Source organism: Sarcophilus harrisii, chromosome 1 (genome assembly GCF_902635505.1).
Source record: "Sarcophilus harrisii chromosome 1, mSarHar1.11, whole genome shotgun sequence".
Classification (NCBI taxonomy): domain Eukaryota; kingdom Metazoa; phylum Chordata; class Mammalia; order Dasyuromorphia; family Dasyuridae; genus Sarcophilus; species Sarcophilus harrisii.
Genome location: NC_045426.1, coordinates 709,248,435 through 709,261,323, shown reverse-complemented (window position 1 = coordinate 709,261,323; position 12,889 = coordinate 709,248,435). Strand labels below are relative to the sequence as shown.

Here is a 12,889-nt window from a genome sequence, read left to right as displayed (position 1 = left end):
TTTCACTCTTTCTCGGCCAAGCCCAGGACCTCATCACCTCCTTCACAAGGTCTTGGGGAATGTGACTGTGGCCTCTAAAGCACAGAGCAGAGGATATTGTTTTTTTAATTAGTGTAGAATTCAATAAATGTTTATTAAATGATACTGAACACAAATAGTCCTAAAAGAGATGACTGAAATGTCTTAAAGATGAGAACTTACAGGACCCGCACTCTTAACAATAGAGACCGTCTCCAAGATCTCTTCCTAGCACACAACATTCCGTACAACGGTCGTCTCGGTCAGTGGCGCTCCCTCAGCTGGGGCCCGCTCAGCTCTACAGAAGGAGCCTGTGGGCAGCATATTGACCTGACTGGAAAATGTGAAATCATCGATGCTTTATTGTGTTTTATCCAATTCCTGAATGCATTGGGTGCATGGGAGTGTGGACACGAAGCCATCGATTCACAAATGAAACAGTGGGACCCGGAGAGCTCAAGTCCTTTGCCCATGGGCTAACGCAACCCAGGGACTGACCTTGGCCATCTTTGTCCTTTTCTTCTCTCCGTGTGCTTTGTCCTGCTTTGTTCACTCTTGGGTTGTTTTTTTGTGGGCTCCTCGGGTTCCAGTATTAGCCGGTGTCTTTCTTGAGTGCAGGGACCCATCCATGTCACCCGTGTATCTGCCTGAGGGGATACACGGGTGCCCGTCAGGGCCTGGCTTCAGACATTGTTGCAGGTGTTGAGGAAGTGGCTTTTACTAGATGGGAACTGACTCGAAGGTTACGTGTATGGTGAGACCAGGGTCAGAGCAGAGCAGCCTGTTTGTCGTCTCAGCCATCATTGTCCTGTAGAGCCTGCGTAGAAGGGCACGCGCCCCGCAAGACCCGAGCGGTCTCTCCGATCGAGCCCCCCCTCGCCTCCTCTGCGGAACGGCCAAAGTCGCTGCTTGTAGAGAGTTCGAGGATTCTCACATTTGGCTTGGTGATGGGGGGGACAGATAGAAGGGTGGGTGTTTGTGTGCTCACGAGCCTCATCTGGACGCCCACCAGCTGTCCCCCCATTATTTCTTACAGCACAATAGTATCTGTCTCATTCAAATGCTCTGACTTGTCTATGTCCCTTGGTTTTCAAGAGTTTGTCACCACAAGAAGGGCTGCTGTAAATATTGTTGCGCAATGGGTAGCTAAGTGGAGAATGGGATAGGCCGGGGAGACTAAGGCAGGGGGACCCACTGGAAGGCCAGGTGAGGAGCGATGAGGGCTGCCCTCAGGAAGTAAAGATAAGGGGACATCGGAGAGGTTATGGGGGGAGGAGAAAGGACGAGATGTGGTAAAAGAGTGGAAATAAGGGGAAAGAGAAATTAAGGAGTTACTTTAGCTATTTGAGTGCAAGGATGGTGGTCACAAGTTGGAATTTGGACAATGAATTAGAAACAGGCTGCCTTAGGGACCGGGCGATTTGGATAAGCCTGTGGAACCTGCAAGGAGAAACCTTCAACGGGCCCTCTCTGCTGCTCGGCAATCTCACTCTACTTCTAGATCCCATTTTCCAACGGAGCTCTTTCATCTCCCTTCAAACCTCCCATGGCTCTTCTTCCTCCACTCTTTCAATTGAGAATCTTAATCCCCCTCAGGCTTTGACATGCTGTTCTCTCCTCCCCTCCCCCATGATAGAGAGGTTCTCTCAGGGCAGGAACCTTTTATGTTTGTTTTTTGAAATGTATTGATAATAATAGTTAGCAATTAGCTCTCTAAGGTTTACAAAGCACTTTACAAATAGCACCTCATTTGAATTAAGGATAAAAAGGGACAAAATAAAGCACTCGTTGTGATGCTTGGCACACACAATAGGTGCTTAATTAATGCTTCCTTCCTCTTTCTTTCTTTCCCTTCCCTCCCTCCCTTCCTCTAGTCCTCTTTCCCCTTCCTTCCCTCTCTTCCTTCATTTCTACTTTTCTTCTTTCTTCTCTCTATCCCGATACTTTTCCTTCCTTCCTCTCTCCTCCCTTCTTTATTCTTTACTTTCATTCTCTTCTCCCTTCTTTCCTCTTTCTTCTCTCTTGCACCTTCCTCTCTTCCCTCCTTCCCTTCATTCCTTCCTTCTTCCATTCCTCCTACCATTTTCCTTCCTCCCCTCACTTCCTTCTTTTCCTCCTTCTTTCTTTCTTTCCTCCATCTTTCCCTTCATTACTTTCTTCCTTCTCCCTTTCTCCTCCTTTCTTCCCTGTCTCTTCCCTTCTTCCTTTCCTCCTCCCTTCTTTCCTCCTCCTCTGTCTTCCTCCTTCTCTCCCTCACTCCCTTCTTTCCTTCCTTCCTTCTTTCCTTTCCTCCCTTCTTTCTGTGCTCTCTCCCTTTTTCCTCCCTTTCTCCCTCCTTCCTTTCTTCCTTCCTTCCTTTTTTTCTTTCTTTCTTTCTTTCCTCTTTACCTTCATTCTCTCCTCCCTTCTTTCCTCTTTCTCCTTCCTTCCATTCTCCTCCATCTCTCCCTCCTTTCATTCCTTCCTTCCTCTCCTCCCTTCTTCCACCCCTTTCTCCTCCCTTCTTCCTTCCCTGCTTCTTTCTTTGCTTCCCCTTCCCCCCCACCTTCCTTCCTCTCCGCCCTTCCTTCCCTCCCGTAAGGTAGATGCTATGATGACTTCCAATTTGCAGACAAGGAAACAGAGTAAAAGAGAGTGATAGAAAGGGTCAGAGGTCAGACTCCATATTGGTTCCTCCTCCCTCTGCCTCTTTGTATCTCCATTCCTTGGCACGGTGATTAGCCCAACGCATGCAATAAATGACTTTGTCCCCCGACATATTGACCTGAGCCAGTGAGTGGCAGCTCCAGTTGTCCCTAGGACCCCCTAGGCTTTCCTGGTCAGCAGAGCTCCGGCCTCCCTCCGTGGACGTGCTGCTCTCCTTCAGGATCTTTTCAGCCATTTTGCTGTTCCACAAACTCCTCCGTGTGTCCGGCCCCTGCCAGCCAAAGCCCCACCTTCTCCATGCAGCCTTTCTGGATTCCTTCCCGCCCCCACCCCCCTGCCTCCAGCCATCGATTGGACATGACTTTATATTTGCTTCTTATATGTTTATACACCAACATGAGAATGTCAGTTCCTTCAGGAGCTGCCCCCTAGTTTTCCCCTTAGTTCCTCGGTTCCTTGCGGAGGACCTGAGCCAGGGGAGGTATCTGGGGGAAAGACCAAGGCGGGCCAGGCCAGAGGGAGAACGCCCTCTCCAAAGGGGGCTTCCTATGAAGGATTTTGCTGCTTAGGAGAGCTTAATGCTTCCCACAGTGCCTTGAATGAGGCGCTCAGTTGTTGTCTATTGAATTATATTCACTCTGCTTTTCCTCCAGGTCATTAAAAAAAATAAATTTGATTGGGACTTCCTCTTGGGCTGTGCTCTGGAGATTTAAAGGGGCTTCATGGGAAAATTTAATGCATTAGTCTCTGCTTGATTTCACCCCTTGACGTGGTATGGCTGCGGACACTCTTAAGGGACATCGGAGGACAACAAAGGAAGGAGTCCCAAGTCGCCCCCAGTGGGCCGGGACTGACCCCTTCTGAGTGGGCCAGTACAGGGGCCAGTGCAGGTCCAGGAAAGAATACTCTGAAGCTCCTGCCAGAGTCTGGGCCACAGGATTCCAGGCCGTTGCAGGCCTGGGGAGGCTTCTGAGAGAGCTCGCCTCCTGTCCGGCTCTCTGGTCATCGTGGTCCGTCTTCACCCTGGTCTCGTAGGGAAGTGTGGGCTCCTGCTTGGGTGGATCCGATTGGTTCCCAGACTCCGGGCTTGTCGGCAGGGAAGCCCCTATCACCTAGGAAGCTTTTCACCTGGAACCTTCCGGATGTAGACTCTCCAGTTCTGGGGAAAGGCCAGGCAGGAGCAGGGAGGGTGGCCAGGGCTTGTTGGAGAAGGACTGGAACCACGTGGCTCCTTGTGGCCCTTAGAGCGTGCAGGCCTGTGAGCCAGCTGGGCAGTGCCAGGCTGAGGTGCCCACCTGGTGGGGCTCTCATGCCATTCTCTGGAGCAGGCTGCAGTCTCCCTTCTAGTGACCAGAGGGCGCTTAGCCTGCAAACTCCTGGGCTGGCCGGACCTTGACGTTGGCATCTGGGAGCTGGGTATTTGACTTTAGATTTGGAACCGGGGGTGAGATGGGGTCCTAGCCCAGGGAACCTTGAGTTTTCCCTCCCACCTCCCATGTTCTCAGGACCCAGGCCCTCAGTCGGTCTCACCTGTGACCTGGGCACAGGACAAGGAAGCCCAAGGATCCTGTCCCCCAACCTCCCCCATCCTCCCTCTCCCCCAGCTGCTTCTGCAGGCTGGGAAAGGATGGGGGGGGGCAGGTGGGACCAAGAGCACCCTGCAGTCGGAAGGATGTTAGAGGGAAGTGGGGAGGCAACCCATGGGCTGAGATGCACTCTGCCAGACCCTCTGGGGGGATGGGGACAGTCAGAAAGGGGGTACTGCCGGGTTATCCCCTGAGCTCCGGGGGGAAAATAGTCATGGAGATGGGCAAGATGGCCCAAGGAAAGGGGGCAGCAGAAAAGGCAAAGGCCTTTTACAAATGACAGCTTTTCCCCGTCTTCAGCAGATTGCTCCCTCGCCTCACTTTCCACTTCTCTTTAATCCCTTCCCTTTCCCTTTCCCCTTCCCTTCTCTTCCTTTCCCATTCCTCCTCCCCTCTCCCTCCCCCTCTTTCTTTCTCCCCTTCCTCTCACTCTCTCCCCTCACTCTTTCCCCTCCCCTTTTGCTTTCCCCTTTCTCCTCTCACTTCTCTTTCTCCCTCCCACTCTCTCTCTTTCTTCCTTTCCCTCCCCCCTTGCTCTTGCTCTCACTCTCCTTCCCCTTCCTGTGTTAAGCCCCTCCCTCCGTTGTACCCCGGGAGTTATTTGAAAGCGTTGGCGGGGGGGGGGGGGACCTGTAGCTTTGTGCCCCTCGTTAGCGGTATCCTGAAGCCGGCTCCCCTCTTTCTCCAGGGAAGGCTTTTTAAAGCACCAAGTCATCCTCGCGCTTTCAGTGATCCTGGACGACCCGGTCTTCATGTGCCGCATGCACATGCACATGGCCTACCGGAGCGTGGCCCAGGTGCCCCAAGGTAGGACTCCGCTGCTCGGCGGCCTGGGAGACTCTCGCCTTTCTGGCACTGGGTGGGGGGGGAGGGGTGGTCAGTGCTGCTCCTTCCTGCTCGGCCCTCTCTTTCTCCAGCGGGGCCTCCTCCAGGAAGCCTCCCATGGCCTTGCTGGCGTTCCAGGGAGGACCCTCTCCTTTGTATGTTGTCTGACCCCACTGGGGCTGTATCCTTCCCTTTGGGAGCCCCCGTGGGCAGGGCCTGGCATGCAGGAGACAGCGAAGAAATGTCTGTTCCTTGGGATGCTGCGTCTGCCCTGGGACCCGCTTCAGGGAGGTCGCTCCCTCAGGCCTAGAGCTGCCCGGGCGCTGGCGAGGACGGGTGCCCTCCAGGAGGCAGCCCAGAGGGTCCGGCCTACACGGGGGGAGAGGCCGGAGGGTGGACAAGTGGGGGATCGAATGGAGACTTTCTCTGGGAGAGGAGAGGTGGGGGCCAGTCCCGGCTTTGGTTTTTTCGTACCGACTGTGAACAAGAGGCTGAGGTAGAGGATGGAAGGAGGCATGAAGGAGTCTGCTTGTGGAGCCAGAGGAGAGTCGGCCCCGGCAGTGGGGGAGGGGGAGGCGTTTGGGGGCTTTCTCAGGTCTGTGAAGGAGGACATTCAGGAAGGGAAAGGCCCCATCCAGGGTCACCTGGGCAGTCGTGACACGGGCTCCACACTCACAAAGGAACTCTTGTCAGGTCACAGCAAAATGGGCTTCCTGTTCGCCGCCCAAGCCTTTAGGGTGAAGGCTGAAGGCTGAATTTCCTTGTTCCCGCGCGGGGTCCTAGCCTTCTGCTGATGTCCCACTTCCTCACTCCCTGTTGTCCCAGCTGGAGCAAGGCCTGTGGCCCCCTCCCGACACTGCCCCCTTCCTGCTTCAGGCCCTCATTCCCTCACAACCAGACTGCCGCCGTAGCAAGTGGGTGCCCGCTTCAGCCCATCCTCCGCTCAGTCCCTAAAGTGACGTTCTCAAAAGGCAGATCTGACTATGTCAGGCTGTCCCCCACCCCCTCAGTAACTGCTGTGGCTCCCCATTGCCTCCGGCATCATTTCGGGATGCTCTGTTTGGCAGCCAGAGCCCTTCCCAATCTTGCCAGACTTCTTGTACTTCACCCAGGATACTGTCTCTGATCAGTGCTTGAAGAATGACAATACCCACATGTGCACAAAGAGGCTGCAAGCCAGAAGTACAAGTGGACGCCACTTTGTAACAGGGAGGGTCCGGAACCCCGTCAGAGGCTGGCCGTCCTGAGGTCCGCCTCCTCTGCCAGTCTGCTGCTCTGGCGGGGCCGTCCTACGGGCGGCAGCGGAACCATTCTTTTGGGAGCTGAGTCGGGCCCAAGGGTGGTTTGGATTTCTGCTGGTCCAGGAGGCATGTTTTATTGTTAAATTCCCAGCTGGAAGGTGTGAGAGGCAGGAGGGGAATCTCCCAGGCAGGGGACACTGCAAAGCCCAGGAGGTGGGAGATGGAATAGGAAGCAGCTTTCTTGGACCAGAGTAGCGTGCAGGGCAGCCAGGCAAGAGTGGGGGGCCTGGAGCCGAGGAGCCAGCTTTGGAGGGCCATGTTTGCAATAGAAGTGGGGATCCATGGCCCCTCTGGTGAAGGAGCGGCTCACTCTGGGTCTGGGCGGCTCACTCTGGTCCTGGTCGGCTCACTCTGGGCCTGGGCAGCTCACTCTGTGTCTGGTGCTCTAGGCCTGAATGGCTCACTCTGGGTGGGCCTGGGTGGCTCACTCTAGGCCTGGATGGCTCACTCTGTGTCTGGTGCTCACTCTAGGCCTGAATGGCTCACTCTGGGTGGGCCTGGGTGGCTCACTCTAGGCCTGGATGGCTCACTCTGTGTCTGGTGCTCACTCTAGGTGGTCCTGGGCGGCTCACTCTGGGCCTGGGCAGCTCCCTCTGTGTCTGGTGCTCACTCTGGGCCTGGGTGGCTCACTCTGGTCCTGGTCAGCTCACTCTGGGCCTGAGTGGCTCACTCTGTGTCTGGTGCTCACTGTGGGTCTGGGGGGCTCACTCTGGGCCTGGGTGCCAGGTGCATGGCAAGGGGCTCCAGTGGTGAGAGCGAGACTCTGTTTTGGGGAAGTGCTCGCTTGCTCCTCTGCAATTGCTTCAGCCGGAGGGCTCCTACTGCCCACACTGCCCAGCTCGGTTCCTCTGCCTGCTGGTAGCCTGGTCAGGGGCCGCTTGCTCAAAGAGGACAGGAGCTATGTCTTTTGGGACCTTGGATCTGTTCTCCAGGGTCTGGAACCCAGCTGGTACTTTGAATCCTGGGTTAATGTGGGGTAGGGAGCACCTGCCTGCTCCTGGGCCTTTTCCCAGGTCTGTCTTGGCAGAGCGGGGCAGTCTGGCCAGTGCAGGGCTGAGGCAGCGCCACCTCTGGGGAGGCTCCTCCTGGCCTTGCTGCCCCTGAATTCTTCTCTTTGAGCCTCCTCTGCAGAGGGCCGGCCCAGCCTGGCAGGGGCAGAGGGCACGGCTCAGGAACACTTTCCAGCCCATTCGGGACAGAGGCCGGCCTCGGGACCTGCTGGAGAGGACCCTTGGGCTCTCACCCAGGGCTTTGCTGACCTGTAATGTTCTTATTTGGCTTTCTGGAGGTCTTGGGAGCAGCCTTCCTTTTGGCAGATTAATCACCACAAGAGTAGCCAGGGGTTAAAGTCCAAATTTCCTTCACAATCTTGTCTCCTTGCCTGGGGCCCGGGCCAGTTCTATAGGCTCTTCAGATGGGCCTTGGTCTCAGTGGGGGGAGCAGGAAGCCAGGCCAGCCACCCCGAGGCTGATGAAGATGGAGTGAATCTCTCTGAGTCTGAGAGCTTGTGCTCCAGCCTCCACAAAGGTGGACGACGGAATGAATGTGTGTCTGGTCCCTTCCAAGTCTGTGTCTGGGCCCTTCCGAGTCTCTCTCTGGGCTCTTCTGAGTTTCTGGGCCTTTCCGAGTCTCTGGCTCTGACTCTGGCTGAGTTTATCGCTGCTGTATATGCTTCACACTGAGTATAAGCCAATCATTCTATCACTAGGAAACCATTATTTGTTGTAAGATTAAATCAATCCTACTGAACTAGAGAACTATTAGTCACTGTGCTAAACTAGATCACCATTGTCTTATCAATTCCACTGAACTAGCACCTTGTAAGTACTGGAAAGGTGGGCTGGGGCCAGAGGCGAGTTACAGGGGGCCACCAGATTTGATTTGGGTCAGGGGTCAATCAGGTGATAAGCACTTAGTTAAATGACTGATATACGCCAGGCCTTGTACTAAGGACTAGGAAGAGCAAGGGAAGCAAAAAGCCATCCCGGCCCTGGGGAGCTCACAATCTGAGGGGAGAGAGCGTCCAGGAGCAGCCTGACCTGGGGGGAGGGGCAGGTGTCTAAGGGGAGATCATTCACCCTTCCCCGGCAGCTTGGATCCCTGGGGGAAAAGGCAGGGAGGAGCCCTGGAGGACCCTAGAGAGCCAGCCCTCAGCAGGAGGGAGGAGGATTCAGAGGAGGACATTGAGTTTAAGATGCCTCTGAGACATTCACTTGGAGATGTGTCAGAGATGGAAATGTGGGGCGGGAAGTCAGCAAGCACTTTGGGGGTCCCCAGCCTAGAGATGGCAATGGAATCCCTGGGGCTGAAGAGATCACCCTGTGGAGAAGGCCAAGAGGGCCCAGAAGAGAGCCCTGGGGTCCCCATGGGAAGGGCGTTCCTGGGGGAGCAGCCAGTAAAGAAGGCAGAGAAGGAATGGTCGGGTGTGGGGGGAGGAGGAGAGCCAGGAAAGGGGGGACCCCAAAACATAGAGGAAAGACAACAGGCTGAGAGTGGAGGGAGCAGTGCTGGTGAGACACCCAGGCCAGGAGGTGGTTCAGAAGAGAAGAGGGGACAAAGAGGAGGTCCCGAGTGCAGTTGGGCTTCCTGAGGCCAGGTGCAGAGGTGAGCTACCAGGAGGAGAGGACTGAGAGGAGGCTTTTGGAGGCTGGGGGCAGCAGGGGCCTATTTTAGGCAGAAGGAAATGAGCTACTAGAGATGGGGGGATCCCAAAAGACAGGACAGTCTGTTGGAGGGGGCGTGGTGTGGGGTGGGTGGCTTTCACAGAGCCAGGAGGAGATGGTAAAAGGAACCGAGGGGAGAGGCTGGAGTTTGGTTCCTGAGGGCTGGGGGGGGGATTGGAAGCAGTAGTGAGGCTCCCTCTCCCCCCTCCACTTCACCCTGTGCCCCAAAGAGCGAGTGATGAGGCAGCCAGTGCTGCGAAGGGCAGCCAGGGAAGCTGGGTGGCCAGGGAGGCTGCATCACCAGGAGGAGCCTGGTCTTAGGAAGAGCTAGGAGGGCAAGGAGTGGGAGAGGAAATGATTCAAGGTGGAGGGAACAGCCAAAGGGCCAAGTGGAGTTAGGCTGAAACTTGGGGAGGTTGAGGGGGATGGGGATGAGGGACTGGGGGACAGGGGATAAGGAATGGAGGAGGGGCTTGGTGGGAGAATGCTGGTCACCGAGTGGAGGTCGGTGCCCTCGGCAGAAGAGGGACGCATCCTGGGGATGGGAACAGGCTTTGTTCTGACATGTTGAGCTGGGATGTGTCTGTGCTGTCCAGTTGGAGATGGCCATTGGTTAACTGTTCACTTCAAGGGGAGCTCCAGAAAGAAACGAGGGCTAGATAAATGAAGCTGATATCCCAGGTGAGGGGCAGAGAGAAAAGGGGAGCTGGTCCCGGTCAGAGCTGACTGCCCATGGCATGACCACATTGAGCAGGTGCCTTTTGGGCGGCCGCTGGCAGCAGAAGCCCTACTGTGTGCCAGGCACTGTGCAAAGTGCTGGAGATCAGAGACCCAAGAGAACCAGCCTTTGCCCTCAGCAGGCTTAAGTTCTGATGGGGAGACAAGGCGGATACCCAGAATTACCTGGTACTGTCTACAAAGTGACTGAAAGGAGGTGGGACCCCAGCAGGGACAGGGGTGGGGTGGGCAGTTGGGCAAGGCTTCTTGCAGAAAGTGGTGCTTGTAAGACAACAGATTTTTAAGAGTTAAAGTAAGGAGAGAGGGCATTTCAGGCCTAAGGACCACCAGGGCAGAGACTAAGAGGTGAGAGATGGGAGCTCCATATTGGGAGAAGCCCTGGCAAAGGAGAAAGAGCCCCTGTTGGAGAGCTTTGTGGCGGCCCCAAGCCACTGGACACTGCTGAGCGGGGGGCTGTGTCAGGGAGGCCAGAGTGGCTGTTTGGGGGCTTGGATTGGTCGGTGTGGCAGTGAGGATGAGCAAGGGAGGGTGACCCCCAATTTGTGGTGGTGTGGAGAACCAGTCCCTTGAAGTGGGTGATAGAAGCGGGGATCATTGCCTTTGTCCCCTTGACCGTTCTAGGCTGCAGGAGTGGGAACAGTCATTGCCTGGCGGCCCTCCCCGGGAGGTGAGCTTCTCTGTACTTAGCAAGGCTGCTTCCTGAAGGAAATCTCTCCAGCTTGGGGAGGGTCTTCCAGAGTCCATATTCTTCCACCAGTGACTTATGGGACCCAGGATCACCTCCCAAACCTCAGGGAACAGTGTCAGCGGGTGATGAGAGTGAGCCCACTACGTACTATTGGACATGTATCACTTAGAAGTCCAGCTAAATAGCCAGATAAGAAAGCAAGCGCCGTACAGCGAGCAGTTTTCAGTGGAAAAGGCAGAGAACCGCCTCTTTTTTGTTATCTGTTAATTGTTTTGGCTCTGCCCTGTTAAATGCGATGGATTTATATGAGATTTTCCTCTTTATTCTGTTGACTTGATTATTAATCTTTTTTGATGGTTCTTAACTTTAAAACTGGGAGGAAGAAGAAAACATGTATTCTACCAGAATAGAGGAAACGGAGGTTTCCAAAACCAGATGGAGTCTTTGGAAAGAGGGAAAGCTTTGGAGTAAAACCATGCTGGTTATTGATGGATATCCAGTAAGGGAGGCAAGGCCAGCCCAGACGCTCCCCGTTTCATTTCACTCCCAATGGGCAGCCAATAAGGGAAGAGAAAAAAGATGGCTCGATAATTGTTGAAAAAATGGAGGTGGCACTCGTTCCTGTGCTAGGGAATAATTTTTAGATAAAAAGAATACAGATATTTTGGACAAAAAGCATAATTTTAAAGACTAGGAAAACTCCCAAGCAAGCAGTAGAATGATGATGATGATGATGATGATGGTAATAATTATGATACCGACACTACTGCTATTGCTGATAATGACCATGATGGCGATGGTGATGATGAGGATGATGATGGGGACGAAGGGTTTTAATTTGTAAGAACATTAATCTTGAACTTGCTTTGATTTCAGTTCACGTTTGATTGAAAGCTAGAGCTTTGACCCCTGGATTTCCCACTTACTCGATATGGGATCTGAGGCAAACCACTAGACTAGTCTGGAGCTTTAGTTCCATCTTTTGGGAAGTGGGGCTACTGATACTTGCACTTATCTACCCCAGGGGGATTTATGAGGCAGTTTCCCCACAAGTGGCCTCCTTGAAAGTATCTCTGTCTCTCATTGATCCTGCTGGCGGGGCTCATCATGATACTTCCTGGTCACTTAGAGCCTCTCTTTTCCTCTCTCCATCTCTTTGTCCCCTTCAGATGCCCCGGGTTTGAGTCCCAGATCTGAGGTGAGCGTTTCTGTACTTGGGAAGGCCGCTTACTGAAGGAACTCTCTCCGGCTTGGGTCAGAGTCCGTATTCTTCTACCAGTGACTTATGGGACCGAAGCTGACCGGCCAATTCACTTTAGTTCGGTCACATGACTGTGGGGCCTCCACGTTCTAACAGATCATCTCTGGAATGCCTTATGGTTTATATGGGAAATTGACCCTTTGGGCCCCAGTGTCCTCATCTGCAAAATGTGACTAGGATACCTTTTCTGTCCCTTGGAGGTTGCTGGGAGACTCACTTTGGTCAATCTCTCCCAAGGCCCGTTGCTTTAACGCCGAAGCAGGTGTGAGAGATTGCAACGTCAGGCTCTAGAAAGGGTCTTAGTGACTCAAGAGAATTAGGAATGAGGCAGCGGCCCCGAGCCTCCCCCTGGAGTGCTTGGCCTTAGACTAGGAAGCCCGGCTCCCTGCTTTATTCCAGTGTGTGCCCATGGCAAAGCTGCTTCCCTGAGCTGGCCTCAGGTGCCCAATTTGCACACAGAGATTTTGATGATATAAAAGGGATGTAAAGTCCCTTTTAACCTTAGTGGTCTGTGACTCTCCAGATAAGGAGACTGAGTGATGCCCCAGTGAGGAGAGACAAAGAGCTGTGTGAGAGTGGCAAAGCACCCAAAGAACTGGCGTTTTGTAGCTATGTCCTGTAGCTGCAGAAAGACACTTTGTAAGGGTCAAAAGGATGGACGATAAGGGAGATGGGCAGTTGGTGTCTGGCCACTGATTGGTCCTGGGAGGAGGGAGGAGGCGAACATGATGCTTACTGATTACTCTTAGGCAAGATGGCGGAACTCCTGAGAGCTGAACAGCCCAATTCTCACACTTGTACTCCAGAAAGAGATAAAAGAATAACAGATCTAATAATTACTGAGAAATCAAGAGGAAACAAGGAACTTGGGAGCACTATGGGGGAGACTTAGCTAGGGGGATTCAGTGCTGGGGGCCTTCCAGCTCCCGTAGCCTATGAGGGAACCGGTCTGGAAGTTGATAACAAAGGAGAGAGCTGGTGACTATCTAGTCCACACCCGGCATCTGTTCCATTGTACGGTTCCATCTCTGGCAGTTTCCAGGGCGGTGAGACCCTCCTGACACGGATCCTAGCAGACAAGGAGCTGGGGTGGGATGGGGTGATGGAGAGGAAATTCCCCAGGACAGGGACATATCTGAGGCCCTCCAGGAACAGGGTGAGGG

General features: G+C 54.1%; 1 protein-coding gene across 1 annotated transcript in view; it reads left to right on the top strand.

Moving 5' to 3' along the window:
* The window catches only part of RSPH14 (radial spoke head 14 homolog), a 112,628-nt gene that overhangs the window by 18,176 nt on the left and 81,563 nt on the right, over nucleotides 1-12,889 (top strand). The window contains exon 4 of the mRNA XM_031948957.1: nucleotides 4,939-5,057. Coding sequence (XP_031804817.1) covers nucleotides 4,939-5,057 — 119 coding nt within the window. The remainder of the gene's footprint in view (nucleotides 1-4,938; nucleotides 5,058-12,889) is intronic.